The sequence below is a fragment of the Onychomys torridus genome, chromosome X (genome assembly GCF_903995425.1).
Source record: "Onychomys torridus chromosome X, mOncTor1.1, whole genome shotgun sequence".
In the NCBI taxonomy this organism is placed as follows: domain Eukaryota; kingdom Metazoa; phylum Chordata; class Mammalia; order Rodentia; family Cricetidae; genus Onychomys; species Onychomys torridus.
In genome coordinates, this window is record NC_050466.1 from 53,727,190 (window position 1) to 53,750,448 (window position 23,259).

Sequence of the window (23,259 nt, forward strand, 5' to 3'; positions counted from 1 at the left end):
GGCAGTTTATTATTATTCCCATTTTGCAGAATAATAATATTAGATTATCCCCTAAAGCCTATGATCTAACCATCTATGGGATTTTTGGGCCTACTTAACCATACCAGGCATGAGTTCCATCTTATGGATCAGACTTTAGATCCATGTAGATATTTGGGTGGCTAGGTGTAGAGAGGATTCCAGCATTGGTGGGAAACATGTTGGCAGGGGTGACAAGTGGTAGTGTTCATGTGGAGGTGGTGGTGATCATAGAAATAAATGGTGGAAGAGGTCATGGTGCTTTGGTCATGCTGTCTCTTTACAACAATAAAAATGTAAGACACATACCATCTGAGAAGGAAGATACCAAATAGTGATTAAAATACTGGAAACATACCCATTTTATTTGTTATTTTTCTGTTGCTATGATAAAATACCCTTATCAAAAGCAACTTCTAGATAGAAGAGTTTGTTTTGGTTTATGGTTCCAGAGGAATAAAGAATCCATTAGGGTGAGGAGGCATGGCTACAAGCAATAGTCATAGTGGTAGGAGCAGGGAACTGATTACATCATGAAGCAGAGAGAGAACTGGAAGTGTAGGGCAAGGCTGGGCACTCTCAAAGTTTACCCCCAGTGACGTACTTCCTCCAGCAATGCTGCAACTCCTAAATATCCCTAAGCAGTATCACCAGTTGGGAACCAAGTGTTCAAATGCCCGAGCCTGTTGGGGACATTTCTCATTAAAGCAGCACGTTCATTTAATCCCCTCTAAAGTCTGGTTTATTACTAAAATATGTCATCCTGATATTAGTTCTGTCAGAGGGGGTACCTATTTGGACATTTTTAAAAATTAATGGATGATAGCAATGACTTTCTGCATGCTATTGTCATTGCCAACACTGTTAGCAGCTACAAAAACAAATGACCCACAAGATGCAGTAGTAGCAAATCAGTACAAACAAAAATCAGGAAATGTGTAAACAAACAGCTTAACTTTGGGCACATACATATGCTTGAAAACCATTTTGCTGAGAGAATCAGCTCCAGCAGGTCAGAGAAACTGGAGAGGAGGTGCAGAGTCGGTGGAAACTAAATACACTTTTCTGAGGGAGCAAAGCTTAATTCATTTTATTTCTCTTACTTCTTCTCTTCTTCTGTCTATTTTTCCCTTATCCCTTTTATATCACCTAAGACAAAAATTTATATGGAAGAAAAGATTACCTAACAACCACAAATTACGTATTTTTTCCAAAAACAAATTAAAAATCTTTACACAGGAAGAAATCACATTATGATCACAAGTTTCACGTTTTTTTAGAAGCCCATAAGTAGTTAAACACTTTTCTTTGTATTAATATTCCCACCATAACATCTTCATCCCAAAGCAATGATCCTTAGCAAGGTTTTAAGCAAGACAAATGTATTTCAGCCAGTGCCTTTTATACTGGCAGGCAGCTGTTTACAGTTTCAGTATAGTAGATTCCTATCCTATTGCTTTTTTTTTATTAAGAGATTTTCCATTCATTTTACATACCAACCACAGCTTCCCCTGCCCTCCTTCCTCCCGCCTCCCAGCCTTTCCCCCCTGCCCACCCCCCATTCCCACCTCCTCCAAGGCAAGGTCTCCCATGGGGAGTCAGTAGAGCCTGGTACACTCAGCTGAAGCAGGTCCAAGCCCCTCCTCCCTGCACCAAGGCTGTGCAAAGTGTCTCACCATAGGCACTAGGCTCCAAAAAACTGGTTCATGTACTAGGGACAGGTCCCAATCCCACTGCCTGGGCGTCCTCAATACAGTTCAAGCTAAACAACTGTCTTGCTTATCCAGAGGGCCTATTCCAGTACCATAGATGAGCTCTTCAGCTATTGGTCCACAGTTCATGCGTTTCCACTAGTTTAGCTAGTTGTCTCTGTACTTTTGCTGGTCATGGTCTCCATATCCCTTGTTCATAGAGTAGGCCAGCTCAGGTACCCTCTCTACTCTTGCTAGTAGTCTATGGGGAGTCATCCTTGTGGATTCCTGGGGACCTCCCTAGCACTCTGCTTTTCCCTATTCCCATGGTGTCTTGATTTATCCTTGTATCTCTTTCCTTGCTCTCCCACTCAATTCCTGTTCCAGCTCCACCCTCCTGCTCCTCTAAGCTCTCATCCCCCATACCTTGCCTTCCATTACCCACCCCCCGCACTCCCAGTTTGCTCATATAGATCTCATCCATTTCTCCATTGATGGGTGATCCATGTGTCCTTCCTAGGGTCCTCCTTATTAGCTAGCCTTCCTGGAGCTGTGGGTTGCAGTCTGTTTATCTTTTGCTTTATATATAGTATCCACTTATTAGTGAGTACATACCGTGTTTGTCTTTCTGAGTCTGGGTACCTCACTCAGGATGATATTTTCTAGTTCCATCCATTTGCCTGCAAACCTCATGATATCATTGTTTTTTCTCTGCTAAGTAGTATTCCATTGTGTATATGTACCACATTTTCTTTATCTATACTTCAGTTGAGGGGCATCTGGGTTGTTTCCAGGTTTTGGCTATTACAAATAGTGCTGCTATGAATATAGTTGAGCATGTGTCCTTGTGGTATGATTGAACATTCCTTGGGTATATGCCCAAGACTGGTATAAGTGGATCTTGGGGGAGATTGAGTCCCAATTTTCTGAGAAACTGCCATATTGATTTCCAAAGTGGCTGTACAAGTTTGCACTCCCACCAGCAGTGTTGGAGTGTTCCCCTTGCTCCATATCCTCTCTAACATAAGCTATCATCAGTATTTTTTATTTAGCCTATCTTAGCCACTCTGACAGGTATAATATGGTATCAGTCATTTTGATTTACATTTCCCTAATGACTAAGGATGTTGAGCAATTCCTTAAATGTCTTTTGGCCATTTGAGATTCTTCTGTTGAGAATTCTCTGTTTAGCTCTATAGCCCATTTTTTAATTGGATTGTTCAGTATTTTGATGTCTAGTTTTTTGAACTCTTTATATATTTTGGAGATCAGCCCTCTGTCAGATGTGGGGTTTCCCATTCTGTAGGCTGTCATTTTATCTTATTGACCATGTCCTTTGCCCTACAAAAGCTTCTCACTTTCAAGAGGTCCCATTTATTAATTGTTGCTCTCAGTGTCTGTGCTACTGGTGTTATATTTAGAAAGTGATCTCTGGTGCCAATGCATTCAAAACTACTTCCTACTTTCTCTTCTATCAGGTTCAGAGTAACTGGATTTATGTTGAGGTCTTTGATCCACTTGGACTTGAGTTTTATGCATGGTGAGAGATATGGATCTATTTGCAATCTTCTATATGTTGACATCCAGTTATGCCAGCACCATTTGTTGAAGATGCTTTCTTTTTTCCATTGTACAGTTTTGGCTTCTTTGTCAAAAATTATGTGTTCATGGGTGTGTGGATTAATGTCAGGGTCTTCAATTCGATTTCATTGGTCCACACGTCAGTTTTTTATGCCAGTACCAAGCTGTTTTTATTACTGCAGCTCTATAGTAGAGCTTGAGGTCAGGGATTATGATGCCTCCAGAGGTGGCTTTATTGTATAGGATTCTTTTAGCTATCCTTGGTTTTTTGTTTTTCCATATGAAGTTGAGTATTGTTCTTTCCAGGTCTGTGAAGAATTGTGTTGGGATTTTGATGGGGATTGCATTGAATCTTTAGATTGTTTTTGGTAAGATTGCCATTTTTACTATGTTAATCCTACCTATCCATGAGCGTGGGAGATCTTTCCATTTTCTGATATCTTCAATTTCTTTTTTCAGAGACTTAAAGTTCTTGTCATACAGGTCCTTCACTTGCTTAGAGTTATTTTCCCCCAAGTTAAATCCCAAGGTCTTTTCTATTATTTGTGGCTATTGTAAAGGGTGATGTTTCTCTGATTTCTTCTCAGCCTTTTTTCATTTGTATATAGGAGGGCTACTGATTTTTTGAGTTAATCTTGTATCCTGCCACATTACTGAAGGAGTTTATCAGCTATAGGAGTTCCCTGGTAGAATTTCTGGTGTCACTTATGTATACTATCATATTGTCTGCAAATAGTGAAAGTTTGACTTCTTCCTTTCCAATTTGTATCCCTTTGATCTCATGTTGTTGTCTTATTGCTCTAGCTAGATCTTCGAGTACTATATTGAATAAATATGGGAAGAGTGGACAGCCCTTGTCTTGTTCCTGATTTTAGTGGTATTGCTTTGAGTTTCTCTCCATTTAATTTAATGTTGGCTGTCGGCTTGCTGTAAATTGCCTTTATTAAATTTAGGTATGTTCCTTGTATTCCTGATCTCTCTAGGACCTTTATCATGAAGGGCTGTTAGATTTTGTCAAAAGCTTTTTCAGCACCTAATGAGATGATCATGTGATTTTTTTTTCTTTCAGTTTGTTTATATGGTGTATTGTATTGATAGATTTTTGTATGTTGAACCATCCTTGTATCCCTAAGATGAAGCCTACTTGATCATAGTGGATAATTTTTTTGATGTGTTCTTGGATTCAGTTTGCCAATATTTTATTGAGTATTTTTGCATCAATACTCATGAGGGAGATTGGTCTGTAATTCTCTTTCTTTGTTGCATCTTTTTGTGGTTTGGGTATCAGGGTAACTGTGGCCTCATAAAAAGAGTTTGGTAATGTTCCTTCTGTTGCTGTTATGTGAAATAATTTGAAGAGTATTGGAATTAGCTCTTCTTTGAAATTCTGGTGGAATTCTGCGCTGAAGCCATCTGGTCCTGGACCTTTTTTTTTTTGGTTGGTAGACTTTTTAATGACCATTTCTATTTCCTTAGGGGTTATTGGCCTATTTAAATACTTTATCTGGTCTTGATTTAACTTTGGTATGTGGTACCTATTTAGAAAATTGTCCATTTCTTTCAGATTTTCCAGTTTTGTGGAGTAGAGGTTTTTGAAGTATGACCTGATGATTCTCTGGATTTTCTTATTGTCTGTTGTTATGTCTCCCTTTTCATTTCTGATTTTGTTGATTTGTATGCTCTCTCTCTGCCTTTTGGTTAATTTGGAATAAAGGCTTGTCTATTTTGTTGCTTTTCTTAAAGAACCAACTCTTGTTTTTATTGATTATTTGTACTGTTCTCTTTGTTTCTATTTCATTGATTTCAGCCCTCATTTTGATTATTTCCTGGCATCCATTACTCCTGGGTGAGTTTGCTTCTTTTTGTTCTAGAGCTTTCAGGCGTGCTGTTAAGTCACTAGTGTGAGATTTCTCCATCTTCTTTATGTGGGTATTTAGTGCTATGAATTTTGCTCTTAGCACCGCTTTCATAGTGTCCCAAAAGTTTGGGTATGTTGTACTTTCATTTTCATTGAATTCTACAAAATCTTTCATTTCTTCGTTTATTTCTTCCTTGACCCATTGGTGATTCAGTTGAGCATTATTCAGTTTCCATGAGATTGTATGTTTTCTGTAATTTTTGTTGTTGTTGAAATCTAACTTTAAACCATGGTGGTCCGACAAAATACAGGAGGTTATTCCAATTATTTTGTATCTGTTGAGATTTGCCTTGTGACCAAGCATGTGGCCAATTTTAGAGAAGGTTCCATGGGTGGCAGAGAAGAAGGTACATTCTTTTGTGTTAGGGTGGAATGTTCTGTAGATATCTATCTGTTAAGTCCATTTGAGTCAAAACTTCTGTTAGGTACCTTATTTCTCTGTTAAGTTTCTGTCTGGCAGATTTGTCCATTGGTGAGAGTGGGGTGTTAAAAACTCCCACTACTAGTGTGTGTGATTTGATGTATGATTTAAGCTTTAGTAATGTTTCTGTTACAAATGTGGGTGCCCTTGTATTTGGGGCATAAATGTTCAGAACTGAGACTTCATCTTGATGGATTTTCCCTGTGATAAATATGTAATGTCCTTCCTGATCTCTTTCGATTGATATTCGTTTGAAGTCTATTTTATTAGATATTAGGATAGCTACACCAGCTTGCTTCTTAAGTCCATTTGATTGGAAGGTCTTTGAAGTTGAGGTGTATTTCTTGTATGCAGCAAAAGAATGTATCCTGTTTTCGTATCCATTCTGTTAGCCTGTGGCTTTTTATAGGCGAATTGAGACCATTGATATTAATGGATATTAATGACCAGTGATTGTTAAATCCTGTTATTTTTTTGGTGGTAGTGTTGTGTGTTTCTCTTTTTTGGTATTTGTTGGTGTGGGATTATCTATTGCCTGTGTTTTCATGCTTGTATCTAACGTCCTTGGGTTGGAATTTTCCTTCTAGTGCTTTCTATAGGGCTAGATTTGTGGATAGGTATTGTTTAAATCTGGTTTTGTCTTGGGATGTCTCGTTTACTCTGCCTATGGCGATTGAAGGTTTTGCTGGATATGATAGTCTGGGTTGGCATCAATGGTCTCTTAGCGTCCGCATTACATCTGTCCAAAACCTTCTTGCTTTCAGAGTCTCCATTGAGAAGTCAGATGTTATTCTGATGGGTCTGCCTTTATAAGTCACTTGGACTTTTTCCTTTGCTGCTCTTAATATTCTTTCTTTATCCTGTATGCATAGTGGTTTAATTATTTTATGGTGAAGAGATTTTTTTGGGGGGAGGGGATCTAGTATATTTGGTGTTCTATAGGCTTCCTGTATCTTCATTGTTATTTCCTTATTTAAGTTGAAATGTTTTCTTCTATGATTTTGTTGAATATATTTTCTGTGCCCTTGAGTTGGTATTCTCCTCCTTCTTCTATCCCTATTATTCTTAGGTTTGACCTTTTCTTGGTGTCCCAGATTTCCTGGACATTTTATATTATGACTTTTTTTACTTTAGTGTTTTCTTTGACTGATGAATCTATTTCCTCTATCGTATCCTTCACACCAGAGATTCTCTCTTCCATCTCTTGTATTATGTTGGTTTTGTTTGCACCTGTAGTTCCTGATCATTTACTCAGATTTTCTATTTCCAGCATTCCCTCAGTTTGTGTCTTTTTCATTGTTTCTATTTCAATTTTCAAGTCTTTAGCTCTTTCCTTCACCTGTTTAATTGCTTTTTCTTGGTTTTCTTGGCTTTCTTTAAGGGATTTATTGATTTCTTCCAATTTTTTGTTTGTCTTTTCCTCAATTTCAAAGGGATTTTTTTCATTTCCTCTTTAATGGCCTCTATTATTTTCATAAAGTTATTTTTAATGTTTCTTTCTTCTGCTTCTTCTTTATTATGATGTTCAGGTCTTGATGTTGTAGAACCACTAGGTTCTGGTGGTGCCATATTGTTCTTTATGTTGTTGTATGTATCTTTACATCTCTTTCTCCAATAGGTGCAAGAAGTGCCTGTGTCTGAGCAAGCTGCTCTTGGTCCATTCTGTGCTTGCTATGTCTGTATCTCAGGGGGCCACTATTGATTCAGTCATAGCTATTAGTCTAATTGGAACCGGTGGGATTCTGTGTCTCAGGGAGCTGCTCTCGGTCCAGTCTGAGCTATTGGATTCAGTATCTTGGGAAGCCATTTAGGTCACAGGTAGATGGGTGGGTTTGGGGTAGGAAGTGGGTCTTGTAGATTGCAGGGTCTGATGGTGGGTTTTGGTGGAGAAGCCTGCCAGCAGGAGTCTTCCCTGCTGTCTAGCAACTAAGGCAGCCTGCAGGTGTTTTCTCAATTGAGGTTCCTTCCTCTCACATCTCTGGCTTGTGTCAAATTGTCATAAAACCTATCCAGCACAACCACCTAAATCAGGCAAGGTGCTACATGCCTATAATCCTGGCACTTTGGAAGTGTAGCCATGAAAATCAGGAGTTTAATGTCCTTAGCTTCATAACAAGTTCAAGACTAACCAGTACTAAATATTAAAAAGGTTTTGCATCCTGATAGGAAAGAATTTCCACCTATGCAGCAATCCAAATCGGACCGAATTAGAAAAAGGCCCAGTTTAATGCATTCCCTGGGTGATTCTCTAGCCTCCCAGAGAGGAGACAGGGATGAGAGACCAGAAAACCATGTGTCTGTTTTCTGGGATGCAGTTTAAATACTCCATGTTATTATGGTTCTTGGTCATCTCTGGGGGAGGAGCCATATTTGGCAGGTTTTGAGGTGGTGGGTTTGGGGAAAGAGATGGGGGATGGGAGTTAAGGTGGACCTTTTAAAGAGAGCATTCCAGACTCTTTGGGTATATGGATGTCAGGATGCCAGGCATTAAGGTAGAGTCCCCACCAAAACATTCCAAGCTCTTTGGGTATAGGGACATTGGTTCAAGTCTGGCTACTTCCTGTGGGCATGGGGTGACGTGGGGAAGTGGGAGTCAGGAGTTGGTGGGCTCACATTCAGCAGCAGGTGTGAGTAGAGGAGCATACAGTTAACTGGAGACCTCAGGTATCTCTTTCTTGAGGAAGCAGAGGAGGCAAGTTTCTAGGAAAAAGTAGATTGTTAATATCTGCCCTAGTTGTGCTACAAAGATGAATGCACAGGGCAGAGGAGCAGATAGGCCCTTCAGTGGGACATCTTGGAAAACTATAGGGTGGAGGGTCCCAGCTGCTGGACAGATCATGTATCCTGAATAGGTGCCCACTTGAGCCTGGAGAGATGGTACCAACAAGGAGCTTGGCAGCCGAGGGGGTGGTGAGGATCACAGTATAAGGTCCTGTCCATCGGGGCTCAAGAGACTTAGGAACTAGCTGTTTGAGGAGTACTCTGTCCCCCAGGGAGAGTGGGGCAGGCTCAGGGGCAGTTGGGTTTGTTGGTGTTGGGTCAGGGAGATATTTGTCAGCATGTGAACAAAGAAGGGACCTTAGAACGGAAAGGTAGGGGAGGTACCCAGCCAGTGGTGGAATTTGGGCTGGGAGGTGGTAATTGAGGAGGAAGGGGCCTCCCATAAAGGAGCTCAAAAGGGCTCAGACCTGTAGGAGAGCATGGGGTGGCCTGGAGGCAGGTAAGGGTAATGGGGAGAAGGTAGGGCCAAGATAACCTGAGTTCAGTGGAGAGCTTGGTGAGCTGTTGTTTGCTGAGTCCATTGGCCTTCTCAACCTTTGCTGAGCATTGTAGGTGATAAGGAATGTGAAACTTCCAGGAGATGTTGAGAGCTTCTGATAGGAGCTCCATGACACAGAGGCTGACATATCTAGAGAGCCCCCTATGAATGGACCTGTGAAATACTCAGGAGAGAGTGTGGTAGCTAAGGTGAGTGTGGCCCCAAAGCAGCTGAGACTATCATGACCAAGCAGAGGTGCAGGGTAAGCAGGTATGACTAGAAAAAGAATGCAGGGAATTATCAGGGTCCTAAGTGGGAAGGAAGAGATCCTGCCACCCCCATGAAAGAAATAGGTGAGGAAACTATAGGACCTGAGTGAGGTGTCAAAACAAAATAGGTAGTTCTCATATCCAAAAGAAAATCAATGGACTTACTCATTACCTGCAGTGTCACCCTAGGCTCAGAGAGGGCAATGGGAGTCACCAGCTCTAAGCTGCATCAGTCCTCTGCCAGTCTTAGGAGTTTAAATGCTAGAAGAGTTTCAGTTGCTGATGGTGAGGCTGGACCTCTGTGTTTTGGCATAGAGGATGAGCCCACACGGGGGCATTCTGATTTCCAGTGCCCAGGTTGTCAGCAGACAGGGCATGGCCTCCTGGGTGGCTGGGGGTCAGGACAATACCATGACCAGTGGCCCTATTGGCTGCATTTAAAGCAAACTTCTGGTGGAGTTGACTTGGGCTGCAGTTGACTTCCCTTGTCCCCTTTGTGGGGGCCCTGGTGGCCTCAGGGCAGCTGCTAATGCTTGGGCTTGAAGCATAACCTTCTCTTTCAGCCTTGTCTGTCAGGATGACTTAGCTATCATTAAAAACTTTAAAAGCCATTTTCACCAATTCCTGCAGGGGAGTTTGGAGACCTTCCTCAGCCTTTTTTATTTTTTATTTTTATAATGTCTGGCACTGACTGAGAAATGAAATGGGTGGCCAGGACCTTGGTTCCTGCTGGGGAGGCTGGGTAAAGACAAGTATATTGAACCATGTTCTCTTATAACCAGTTTAGAAAAATGGCTGGGTTTTCATCAGCTAGCTGTGTAATCTCTCAGAGCTTATCAAAATTAACAACTGTGTCTAAGACCATTTCCATACCTTGAGGTATGATTGAGTCAACAAACCATGATGTCTCTTCTGGGGACTTGAGCAATTCTATTGGCTCCAGCTACCTCTCAGAGAGGGCAGAGGAGGGCAGGAGTCTGGTGAAATCAGTATGAGAAGAAACCATGAAAAATTTGGGGGCATTAGGCCAGTGTGTAGAATGGGACCAGGATGTAGGTTGAGGCATTGGGGGATAGGGGAGTGTGTGGGGGGGAACAGGAAGGCAGATAAGGAGGAAGAATTTGGTCTTCACCCTTTGCCCTGGAGGGGGAAGAAGTGGGGAGGGGTAGATAGAAGGAGGAATGTGAGGAATGTTGGCCACTGAATGGAACATGTGGCCCGCTAGGAAGGGGTTGGGTAGGTAGAGTTCAGGGGAAGTGGGGGAGGAGCCAGTATCTCTGGTGCCATGGTCAAAGCAGAATTTTCAAGGTCTCAGTACCCAGATGGGGGAATCTGGAGGTGCAGTGACCCTAGCCAATAAGACTGGTGCTGTGAGACACTGGCTGCTGCAGGGAGAGCAGGAACCCAGAACCCGAAAACCATGGGCATAGGGCAGTTCTGTCCAATTATCTCCAACCTGACAAAAATTTTCTAGATTGCAAAGGATGGAAAATTGTAAAGTTCCCTCAGGAAGCCATCTTGATTGGTTATTTTGGCGATTTTTTATTTGTGCTGAAATGTGGTGATATTTTATTTGTGTGTTATTAAATAAAGCTTGCCTGGAGATCAGGGGAAAGAGGCCAGCCATTTTAAGTAAACAAAGAAGTCAGGCAGCACATGCTCTGAATCCTTAGCAGACAGGGTCTCTGTGTGTTCAAGGCCACACTAGGGAACAGAGCCAAGTGTGGTGATGCACACCTTTAATCTCAGTACCAACCATAGAGTCCTGAAGGTCTAGACAGACAGTGACAGAGCAGTGTAGGAAGAGGAAGTGAGGTAGCTGGGCTAAGAGCCAATGAGAGGGCAGAAAAGCAAGACATATAAGGTAGACAGCAAGTCACTCTCCTTGGAAACTGCTGAGTTAGTGAGGTGAGGTTAGCTTGTGGCTTTCCGTATTTCCCTGATCTCTTTAAGGCTTTAACCCAAATTTTTGGCTCTGTGTTTTTTATTTAATAAGACCATTTAGAAATTTGTTTACATTTGGCGTCCAATCGTGGGGCAAGAATTCATAAAAAAGCCACTTGCCTGTGGCCTTGCGGGCACACTGCAAGCGACTAGAGCTGCAAGAAGTTGGAGCTGCATGCTGACAGAGCTACACACGGCCATACTGCTTGTAGGCTTACAAAGCTCCTGGCTCAGGCCCAGTTGCACAGCTCATGCCAGAACACATGGCTGGACTTTCTTTAGATTTTTTTTCTCTTGGTGGGTGGTAGGCGCTCGCTCTCTCTCTCTCTCTCTCTCTCTCTCTCTCTCTCTCTCTCTCTGCATTCCCATTTTGGACTACCACCACACTAGGTAGCTGCTTTGAAATTCCCTTGGACTTCTACTGTTCTACACAGTCAACAGACTTGGTAAGTCAATTAAGGTATCTTAAAGGGTGAAATTAGTTAAAAGAGAATCCCTCTCATTAAAAAATGGGAAACACTTTTACAAGGGAAGGAATTTGGTCTCTGTTTGATAACACATTAAGTAGTCTGAAAATGGAACAATTAAATGAGAAAATAATTAATGTTGATGGGATGTAGGTAACATCAATTATGAATATTATTTGTTTAATCATTTTTATTTTAGCATTAAAAAGGTTGGTCAATTTAACTGCAAAGATAAAAGCTTTAGAAAAACTTGTTAATGGGGTTAGGGATTTAGCTCAGTGGTAGAGTGCTTACCTAGCAAGTGCAAGGCCCTTGGTTTGGTCCTCAACTCTGGGGGGGAAAAAAGAAAGAAAAAACCTGTTAAAATGAATTAAAGAGAAATTCAGACCTAGACAGAAGAATTTAAAGGTGAAATTATTTCAGGATTCAATTATATGGTTACAGAGAGACAGCCTGTTTTCAAACAACCAAACTTAATTTATCCAGTAACCTTACAGGAACTACCTGCTCAAGGGTATGTACAAGCTAATTGGACTCCAGTGGAAATGTTAGATTTAAGGAGATTTAAAGAAGCTATAGTCTCATATGGTATGCATTCTCCATTTGTAAAGCAGATCTTAAACTCATGATCAACTTGTAATAGAATTATCCCTCAGGACTGGAAAGAATTAATTACAACTGTCCTAGAGGCTGGAGCATAATTACAATGGTGAACATAGTTTAAAGAGGAGGCTAAAACAATACAACAACGTAGGACTAGAGGTGTGGAAATTTCCCAGGATCAGCTTTTTGGAGAAGGCAAATACACTGATATACAAAGACAATGTTTATATGATAACCAAACCTTAATTCTATGCTGCATGGCAGCCATGAATGCATAGGACAAAATTGAGGAAGCAGGGAAGAAAATTGAGTCATTTACGAAAGTTACACAAGGCCCAAAAGAATCCTTCACAGATTTCTTACAAAGGCTGTCTTCAGGAGTAAATAGAATGATACCAAATTCAGAAGCTAGACAGATAATCATTGATCTTAAGCTTTTGTGAATGAAAATGCAGCGTGCAAAAGAATAATCAGGCCATTAAAGGCAAGATCAGCACCCTTGGAGGATTGGATCAGGGACACAATTAATATTGAGTCTCATTACCATGACATGTGGATAGGATACGTAATTTCAAAAGCTTTGAGGAAAAATAATATCAGATGTTTTGGTTGCAGTAAACAAGATCATTTGAAAAGGTAATGTAACCAGGGCATTTCTAGAAACAATGTTTCTTCAAGGAACAATGTTAACATAATGCCCCTCCCTTTTGGATTATCCAGAAGGTGTAGTAAAGGCAAATATTGGACTAATGAATGTAGATCAACAAGGGACAATGTAATCCTTGGCCTCTGCCCTTGGGAAACTCCCACAGAGGCCTCATGCAGACCCCCACAGCAAACTCAGTTCAGTCTTTTCCTGCCATCACAGAAGAAACTCCTTCTCAGAGCCATTAAATAACCAAATGCCTATTGGAATAAACCAGGCTACTTGTGGTGATAGACCAGCCTTAGCAGAGAGAACAGGAAATTCAGGAAAAAACATAAAGCAAATTTTTTGGCAAACTTCTATAAATGAACAAAGACCAAAATAAAAAAATAAAAATAAATGGCATTCCCTTGGAGGGTTTATTAGACACAGGTGTGGCTGTTACAATAATTGCACCAGAATTTTGGCATCCAAACTGGTCTCTGTGGGAGGTAAATGTTCAGCTGTTAGGGATTGGAACATTATCTCAAGTGAAACAGCAAAGGATGGCTTGAATGTATAGGACCAGAAGGACAGAGAGGAAAATTAAAGCCATATGTAGCTAATATAGCTATGAATTTATGAGGCTGTGATCTATTACAACAATGGAATACTCAGATTCACAACCTCAGAAACAAACCATAAACTAACACGTTTCTGAGAGAAATATTAGGAGTATTATTATAAAGAGCAGTCATCGGCCATCCAGATTGTACAAGAACAAGGCACAACAACTTCTGATCTTTCAAAGACAGTAACCACTCTACCTTTAAAATGGTTAACAGACAAGCCTGTATGAGTTTAGCAATGCAGCAGAGAAACTGCAGGCTTTAGAAGAGCTGGTACAAGAGCAGTTAAATACTCAACATATTGAAGAATCAACCAGCCCTTGGAGTTCTCCTGTATTTGTTATTAAAAAGAAATCTGGTAAATGGAGAATGGTAACAGACCTAAGAGCAATTAACAAAGTAATTCAGCCAATGTGCTCTCTACAATCTGGAATCCCTTTATCTACTCTGTTACCTAAAGGATGGCCTCTTATAGTTATCAGTTTAAAAGACTTTCTTTTCAATACCCTTACAAGAAAAAGACAGAGAAAGATTTGCCTTCACGGTGCCTACTTATACTAATTCTCAGATGGTTCAGAAATATCAATGGAGTGTTCTCCCACAAGGAATGTTGAATAGCCCAACCTTGTGCCAATATTTTGTAGGACAGCCATTGGAATTAATACATAAACAATTTCCTTAATCTATAATTTATCATTACATGGGCATTATTTTACTAGCTGATTCAAATACAGATACTTTAGAAAGAATGTTTGAAGAAGTAAAGAAAATTTTGCCTTGTTGGGGATTACAGATTGCTCCTGAAAAGATACAAAGAGGAGATTCTATTAATTATTTAGGGTATAAAATAGGTCTACAAAAAATTAGACCCCAAAAGGTGCAAATTGGGAGAGATCAGTTATGGACTCTTAATGACTTTCAAAGATTATTCGGAACATTTCCCATCTACAAACTGTTGTTGGGGTAAAAAATGATGAACTGAGTAATTTGTTCAAAACTTTAGAAGGTGACAAGGACTTAAATAGTCCAAGAGAATTTTCAGCTGAAGCTGATAGAGAATTGATCCTGGTGGAAAATAAAGTATAGGAAGGACACATGGATCGTGTGGATCCAAAGCTCGATTGTATTTTGGTTATTTTATTCTCTAAGCATTCTCCTACAGTAATTTTAATGCAGAGGGAAGATATTATATTGGAATGGATATTTATACCAAATAAACAGAGTAAAAAATTAAAAACTTATATGGAAAAGATCCCTGACTTGATTTTAAAAGGGAAATTGAGACCTCATCAATTAGCAGGAATAGATACATCAGAAATTATAGTACCTTTAACTAAGGATGGAATTGACAAATTATGGGCAGAAAGTGAACCTTGGCAAAGAGATTGCAGTAATTTTTGGGGGGAGATTAACAGCAAATATCCCAAAAGCGATAGAATTTAACTTATAAAGAGAGCTGATTGGATTCTGCCTCAAATTGTTTGGGAAATACCCATATCTGGAGCCTTTACATTTTATACAGATGCAAACAATCAAGGAAAGGCAGGTTACAAATCAGAAAATTTAAGTAAAGTGGTTCAGTCCTTATAATCCAGTTCTGAAATCAGAATTATATGCTATTCTGTTGGTATTAATGGATTTTCTGAACCTCTCAACATAGTTACTGACTCTCGGTATGTTAAAAGAGTGGTATTACATATTGAGACTGCAGAAATTATCCCTGATGAGTCAGAATTAACTTTGTTATTTATTCAGTTACAAGATGTAATCAAGAATAGAAAACATCCTTTATATATAACTCACATCTGATCCCATACTGGTCTGCCAGGCCCCCTAGCACAAGGTAATGATGAGATTGATAAACTATTGATAGGAAATGTGCTATAGACCTCAGAAATTGATTTTTAAAAATGTCAATAGTAAAGGGTTTAAAAAAGGATTTTTCCATAACCTAGCAACACGACAAGGAAATTGTAAGGAAATATCCTACTTGCTCTTTTTATAATCATTCCCTACCAGCAGCCCAAAGGGTACTCAGAGGAATGAAATCTGGCAGATGGATGTGTTTCACTTTGCAGAATTTGGAAAATTGAAATATGAACATCACACTATTGTTACTTATTCAGGATATCAATGGGCAATTGCTTTGAATTCTGAAAAAGCTGATTCCATAATCACACATTTGCTAGGAGTTATGGCCATACACAAATTAAAACTGACAATGCTCCAGCATATGTCTCTGGTAAAATGAAACAATTTTTTGCCTATTATAATATAAAGCATATTACAGTTATACCACATAATCCTACAGGCCAAGCAGTCACAGAAAGATCAAATCAGACTTTAAAGGATATGCTCAATAAACAGAAAGGGATAACAAAAATCCCCCAAAATAGATTACATAATGCTCTATTAACTTTTAATTTTCTCAATGCTAATGAGAAAGGAACTACAGCTGTGGAGAGACATTGGATAATAGAAAAAAACTACAGAATTAAATCAGCCTGTATACTTCAAAGATGTGCTGACCTCAGAATGGAAACCAGGATATATGTTACATTGAGGACGAGGTTTTACTTTTGTTTCCACAGGAAAAGATAAGCTGTGAATACCATCAAAATTGATAAACTTTTGATTTGAACAAGAGAGACCTCTTAATTAGAAGACCATTCAATTTAAACTAACTTATACCACTAACAAATGCTTTTCATTTAATCAGATATGACTTGCCAAAATGGAACCTCCCTGAAGTTAGGTTTGGGAAAGGAGTTTTGTTTTTTTCTTCTAGGAAAATGAATGCTAAGGAATCTCAAGAACACTGACAAATTAGACATCTTAAGAAAATGGACAAATTCTCTAGAAAAAAAAATGTCCCAAGAAAAAGAGTAAATTGGCCTATTGGTATATCACATATAAAATTTCATAAGACTTCTTAAATGTTTGTTTCTGCTCATCTCTACAGACACTTAATACAAATGGTCTTTTTGTAATCTCAGTTCAATTAAAAATTAAAGCTGGCTTTGGAGTTGGAGCATGGCATTCTCCTCTAAACCTAAGCATGTTGTTAAAAGGAAAATGCAAAATCTCTGTATCATGTCAGAAGAAAGCCATCTGATATGGGACAGAAGAAAACCAAAAAATTAAGGGACTATTCCATTGCCACTAATCTCAATTCTTTGGTTCTATTTTGATTCTTTAAACTTTTCTTAAGGTATGAATTTTATATCAAAATTTATAAGACTATATATATTCTAAACTTGTGTTATGATATTAATGGTCATATAGATTACTAACTAATTCTAGAAAAAAAAAGTACTTCATTTACCTGCCTATACATGTTTTTTGTGTTGGAGTCTCTATCAGTTTTTTACAGGGCATCATGACCAGGCCTAACATGGAATTTGAAGTCTCCAGAAAGATGATGGGGCCCCACAACAAGGATTCCACATGGACAATGATAATACCACTAAACTGACAAACATGTCCATAAGATCAGCTTTGGACTACAAACTTCTCAGAACAATTATGATATGGCTAGCTGAGATGATCCAGCCTCACAGACTATTCAAGTGAGGACTTGAGATAAGCCCTGCACTTTTGCATTATGCAAAGACTGGACAACAAATGATACAGCTACCACTCTGGAACTTGACAAATAACCCAAAATTTCTCTTTTCAGGATCCCCTAAAGATGCCTTCACACACAAACAGCAGGAAGCAATTTTAAGAACACAACACTCACATTCCCAATAGGTGGGGCGGGTGGTTTATGGTCTTTCAATGAGTTTTGGGTTCGGGATAATTGTCATTATTTAGGATGGTTGGTTACAAGTTGTTATTGTTAATGGTCAGGAAAGAAGCTAAACAAAGGAGATTAGATTTAGGTTTTTGTTTGGAAAAAGAAGAAAAAAGAGGATATATATAAGAGGTAGATTGTTGAATCTACTAAAAATAGATATAGAAATGATAGAATATAGGGTAGATTATTGAATCTACTCTGAAAAAGAAAAAAGAGGATATAGACATGATATAGATTATAAGGTAGATTATTTAATCTACTTTTAGAAAGGCAACTACTAGTTTTAAATATTTTACATTGGATTGGATTTTTATATATTATATACAAATTATATATATTGATACAAATTTGAGATTGATATGTTAGAAAATGCTGTACATATATTTCTAACCTTGTTCAGGATATTATACCTATACAGTTCATTTAACAATGTAATGTGTGGTGGTATTGTGTTCTCTAAAATATTGTGCACCCTAATAAACTTATCTGGGGTCAAAGAACAGAACAGCCACTAGATACAGAGGCTAGAAAATGGTGGCACTCACACCTTTAATCCTAGCCTTCTGGAGGCATGGATCTCTGTGAGTTTATAGCCTCACTGGAAACAGCCAGGCATGGTGACTCACGCCTTTAATCCCAGAAGAGATTCTTTAATCCCAGGAAGTGATGTCAGAAAGCAGAAAGGTATATAAGGCGTGAAAACCAGGAACTAGGCTGGTTAAGCTTTTAGGCCTATTAGCAACAGTTCAGCTGAGATTCAATTTTGATGAGGACTCAGAGGCTTCTGGTCTAAGGAAACAGGATCAGCTGATGAACTGGCAAGCTGAGGAAGCTGTGGCTTGTTCTGCTTCTCTGATCTTTCCAGCATTCACCCCAATACCTGGCTCTTGGTTTGTTCTTATTAATCTAACAATTCTTGCTACAATAGTGCAATTTGCTAATCCTTGAATGTTATTATTACCAACTATTAGGATATAAAGAAATGAAAGTTAATAGTTAGACATAAAAATTGAACTTGTAGTCATATTAGGTGTGTTTTCAAGGTCAAGCAGAGATATATAGGTAGATAGAGATATTTTAGATAGACAGGTCATCTTCAAACCCTTCAGAGATCTATAAAATATGGCATTTAAAATGTTTTAATAACATAGATTTTTTTTTAGATTTTTTTTTCTTTTATGACAATGAGACATGTCTGCTCCTGGCAGCACCAATCTATTTCAGAGAATATTTGGGCATTGAAGAAACTGCATATGGAATTAACTTTCATTGTGGCAAAAGCTAGCTACTGGGCAGGAAAGTGCCCTCGCATCAACTGCTGACAGTATGCTATCCAAAATGGACAAACAGGACACAAAACAAAGAAGTACTGATCCTTGCCAAGACAAGTGTGCTTGTAGCTTTGGCATCAGGCATCCTCTGAGGCTAGGACAATATGGCATCTTCACTGAAGTTGCCTTGCAATCTAGAAAAGGTACAGTGCCCCTGTCTTCGAAGGCAGCTGAACAGGTAGTAGACAAATGGCTTCTGGTGTGCAGTGGAACAGCAGCTGAAACAGTTATTCTTGAAGGAGTAACTAGGCTGATGGAATCTAACCTCTCAATGGTAGACTGGCATTTAATAAAAGATATGAAGCTGCCCACAAGCCTAGAAGAGTAAGCAGCCGAATTCCAAAAACACCAGCAATTTCCAGAATTTAAAATCCTGAATCATGATAGGACACTAGTGGAATTCAGATGTTTCTGGTACATGGACTACTCCCACCAAATGTGAGGTTGAGCTGTAGACATTGTGTACATCCTACTTCACAAATGAGTCTGTCAGATACGCTAAGCCTGTAGGCCAAAGATGATGTCCCAATGTGCAGACAAACCTCAGTGACTGTCCAGGCAGCTAGCTGTTTCTGTCATAACTCATTTTTTTGAAGTCGCTTATTTGCACTTCCTGATTTACTAGGTAATATTTCTTTCTCAAGTCTCTGAGGGAGCTGAAGATTAGATAGTTATAGTTACAGTTTTCCTTGTTAGGAAATTCAAAAAAAAGAAATTCACTAAGAGGTGTTAAGTGTATAAGTTTGAAAGACATCATAAGAGTTTTTGTTGGTAATATAAGTTAGGATAGAAAGTGAATTAGGTATATTTTGGTCTCACCAACATAGGATAGATACTGGAATATTTTCTCTGAATTTGCCAAATGCAAATGGACTAGACATTGTTGATATATTTATATATCGTATATGGTTATTGTACTTATTGTATATAGTTTTTCTTAGTTAAAGCTTTTTTATTTTTATTAGACAAAAAAGGGGAAATGTGGTAATATTTTATTTGTGCTTTAATACATAAAGCTTGCCTGGAGATAAGGGGGAAAAGGCCAGCTATTTTAAGTAAACAAAGAAGTCAGGCAGCACATGCCCTTAATCACTTAGCAGGCAGGATCTCTGTGTTCAAGACCACACTAGGGACCAGAGTCAAGTGTGGTGACAGTGCTGTATAGGAAAAGGAATTGAGGTAGCTATGCTAAGAGCCAATGAGAGGGCAGAAAAGCAAGACATATAAGCCTGGGTAGAGAGAAAGTCTCTCTCCTTGGAAGCTGTGGAGTTGGTGAGGTGAGGTTAGCTTGTGGTTTTTTGTATTTCCCCGATCTCTCTAAGGATTTAACCCAAATTTCTGGCTCTGTTTTTTTTTATTTAATAAGACTGTTTAGAAATTCATTTACAGGTTATCAAGGGCATATCGTGGCTAGGCCTTAGTACTCAGAGAAATCAAGTATTCAGGACAGATGGTATTACTAGCCTCAATTTGAATAGATTTTGTCAAAGACACCCCAGGGGCATTTGGGGATCAGGCTTTGAATGGCAGGTGCCCATTTCACAAGTCTATGCTGGGGACCCAAAGCCTAGAACAATGCATTCACTGTGGTAGGCCTTGGGTCAAAAACAGGGGTGTGGGAAATTCCCTTCAGCAGAATGTCTTCTGGACAAGGAGTCCCATGACTTGGAAAGGAGAACTACTTACCCAGCCAAAAACTGATCTTAGTCTGACGGAGAGCAGGTATGGGAGCAAGGGGTGTTTTCCTACCATGTGGCCCCAGGCTGGTGGGGGAAAATCAACCCCTACTCAGTGGGACCTCCAGATGAAAAGTTTTGTACCGATAGTCTTCTCTGCCAGTGCAGTAGTCCAAATCAGACTGAATTAGAAAAAGCCCCAGTTTAATGGGTAAAGCATTCCCAAGTGATTCTCCAAACCCCCAGAGAGGCGATAGGGATGACAGACTAGAGAACCATATGTGTGTCTTCTGGAATGTACTTTAAAAACCTTGTGGTAGTGGTCTGAGCATCTCTGGGGAAGGAGCTATGTTTGGCAGGTTTGGGGGTGGGGGTGCAGGTTTGGGGAAAGAGATGGAGGAGGGGAGTTGAGGTGGACCTTCCACCAGAATATATATGACCATGTCTCCAAAAAATATAAGAAAAAGCTATAACATTTACTCTCTTTTTCTTTCTGTCAAAATTGTGACATTAAATCCATGATATATAGATTGACTACATAAATATATTAGTAAATTGTTTAAATTACTATATAATATCTCATTGTGGTTTATGGGAATTTTAGTAGTTTCCAGTTTTAGGTATGAAAAATAGCCCAAACATTTTTATTGAACTTTTACATACCTCTTTTGTATAATATACTTAGGAGTTGAGTTGCTGGGTAATTAGTACATTTTGTTATTTGTTCACCTATTTGTTTTCAATTGCTTGTGTCGTGGTGAAAATGCTTTAATATATATACTGTGATAATTATGATGCAAAAGAAGATGGATAACTGAAGAAATATCCTGTGGTTTTTTGGCACTTAAGTAAATACATATGTTCCTAGGAATATGAAACAGATTTATGTGTATGGTTCAAAGCCTAAAGATCATATTGGATAGAATAAACTAATATGCTTGCGGAGTGAGTCTTTCTTATTAAAAATTTAAATTGGGAAATATTTTTCCCCTAAGGAATTGTTCATTCAACATTATGTGCATTGCTACATAGAGAAGGAAAAGAAGTGAAGCCTTGCAGTGAGTTTATATTGCTAATTATAGGTTTCAAAGAACTCTGCTCTGGCTAATTACTGATTCTGAATGACTGACTAGTCTCTATTTGAAAAGAAAAGGAAGGAAAAGGGGATATTTGAATTTAAACAGAATTAATGTAAATATGGCTCAGTAGTAGAATGCTTGTCTACCATGATCTAGACCCTGGGTTCAATTCTTAGAAACATAAAGGTAAGATAATTGATTAAAATAAAAACTTGCAGATTGTTACTATGAATCATATAGCCAGTGCCAAGAATAAAACAACTTACTTTTTTTTTCTAGTCTGTAACTTTCAAAACTACCAGCAGAAATCTTGCTCGAGCCATGTGTATGAAGAATATCAAGCTTACTATCATCATCATCATTGTATCAATTGTAAGTTTTTGTCTCTTTACTATATGAGCTTATTTTTCACTCTTTAAGATGCTAGGTAATGGGATTCTTATTGATTGACAATCTGAAATGGGCTACATTCAACTTTTAATTGTAAAACACATGACTAAGAAATATCTTTCCTTGTGAAATCAGCATTAAGTATCATCTTCATTTAAATTCCTTTTTTCCTGTTGAGAATTTCTGTACATAATGAAATAAATAAAACTGTGGTTGAGGGCAGTTTTAAAAAGTTTAAAAGCACTTGTTCTGTAAGCAAGAGGACCTGGGTCTAAATCTCCAACACCCACCTAAAAGACCAGGCACAGCCTTGCATGCCTGTAACTCCAGCATGTGTGGTGTGGACTTATAGATCCTTGTAGCTTGTTAGCTAGGTAGCCTAGATGAAAAAGAGAGCTGTTCAGTGAGAGACTTGGTCTCAAAAAATAAATGGGAAAGCAGTAGAGGAAGATACTGGAGGTACTCTGGCTTCTGCATATATATTCACAGGTGTGCATACCCATACACACACACACACACACACACACACACACACACACAAACACACACCAAAAAAAACCAGTTTTATTATGTAAAGCTTTCAACTAGTTTATTCTTTATACAGAATTATATAGGAATTCATATGTGATTTCATCTACTTAACAAACATTTGTTAGCTATGCACTATGTGTTTTCGCATTGATCCAGACTCATGATTGAAAGCTCAGTGTGTGCATACACCTGTGTTACAGTTATTATAGAACTCTGAAACTGCACACCCCACCATATTTTAGAATCCATCCTTTTTATAACAGAAAATAAAATCTTTTCTCACAAACAATACCGATTTTTTATATAGTTTCACTATTGGTTACATGAACCTTGTGCTAGAGTCACGTAAGTAAAATTGCCTCTTTCTTCTTCCAGGTGTTCATCTATTTCATTGTGTCACCTCTCTGTGGTGGGTTTACATGGCCAAGCTGTGTGAAGAAATAAGAAAGTTACCATTTAACCAAGGATACAAGTGTAAAAGGAGATAAAGGCAATCCATGTGACTCAGGCTTTTCACTACTCTCAGAAAGTATCTGCCAGTTTCTTTAATCTTCTTTTTACTTTTTCTTGTTTTAATAGAATTATATGCCTCTAGATTTATTTTTGTCCTATCATATAGTTTATTTTAATTAACTTCATATTGAACCATTATTTACAGGAGTATCTTTGAAATGGCATTTGTTTCTTTAGTCTGTTAAGTAGAACCTTGTACTTAGACATTTTTGTTTTTAACACACAAAGCTTTTGCCAAGGTGGAAACAACCAATTTTACAACCTGTCTGCTAAAACTGTCTAGGAATTTTGTATGTTCACACAAATTGTATTGCTAATATCTCATCTTAGTCTCTTTTGTTATGGGAGAGTTTTAGGTGCTTCAAAATAATATAGATAATTTGGGGAATTGTAATAAATTGTTGGTGCTGCTTATATCCAGGAGCCCATACAGATAATATATTTAGCTTTTTTATTTCAGTAAGATGGGAAACATTTTGCTAGCCCATTAGAAGCACAATAATTATTCTTATCCT

At 38.6% G+C, this 23,259-nt stretch overlaps 1 protein-coding gene across 2 annotated transcripts in view; it reads left to right on the forward strand.

Annotated features, from left to right (window-relative positions):
• Vamp7 (vesicle associated membrane protein 7) overlaps positions 1-22,827 on the forward strand; it is a 53,974-nt gene extending 31,147 nt beyond the window's left edge. For both annotated transcript variants that reach the window (XM_036174961.1, XM_036174962.1), the window contains 2 exons: positions 21,590-21,682; positions 22,607-22,827. In XM_036174961.1, the coding sequence (XP_036030854.1) occupies positions 21,590-21,682; positions 22,607-22,675 (162 nt within the window). In that variant the 3' untranslated portion in view covers positions 22,676-22,827. The remainder of the gene's footprint in view (positions 1-21,589; positions 21,683-22,606) is intronic.
• The last annotated feature ends 432 nt before the right edge of the window (positions 22,828-23,259 follow it).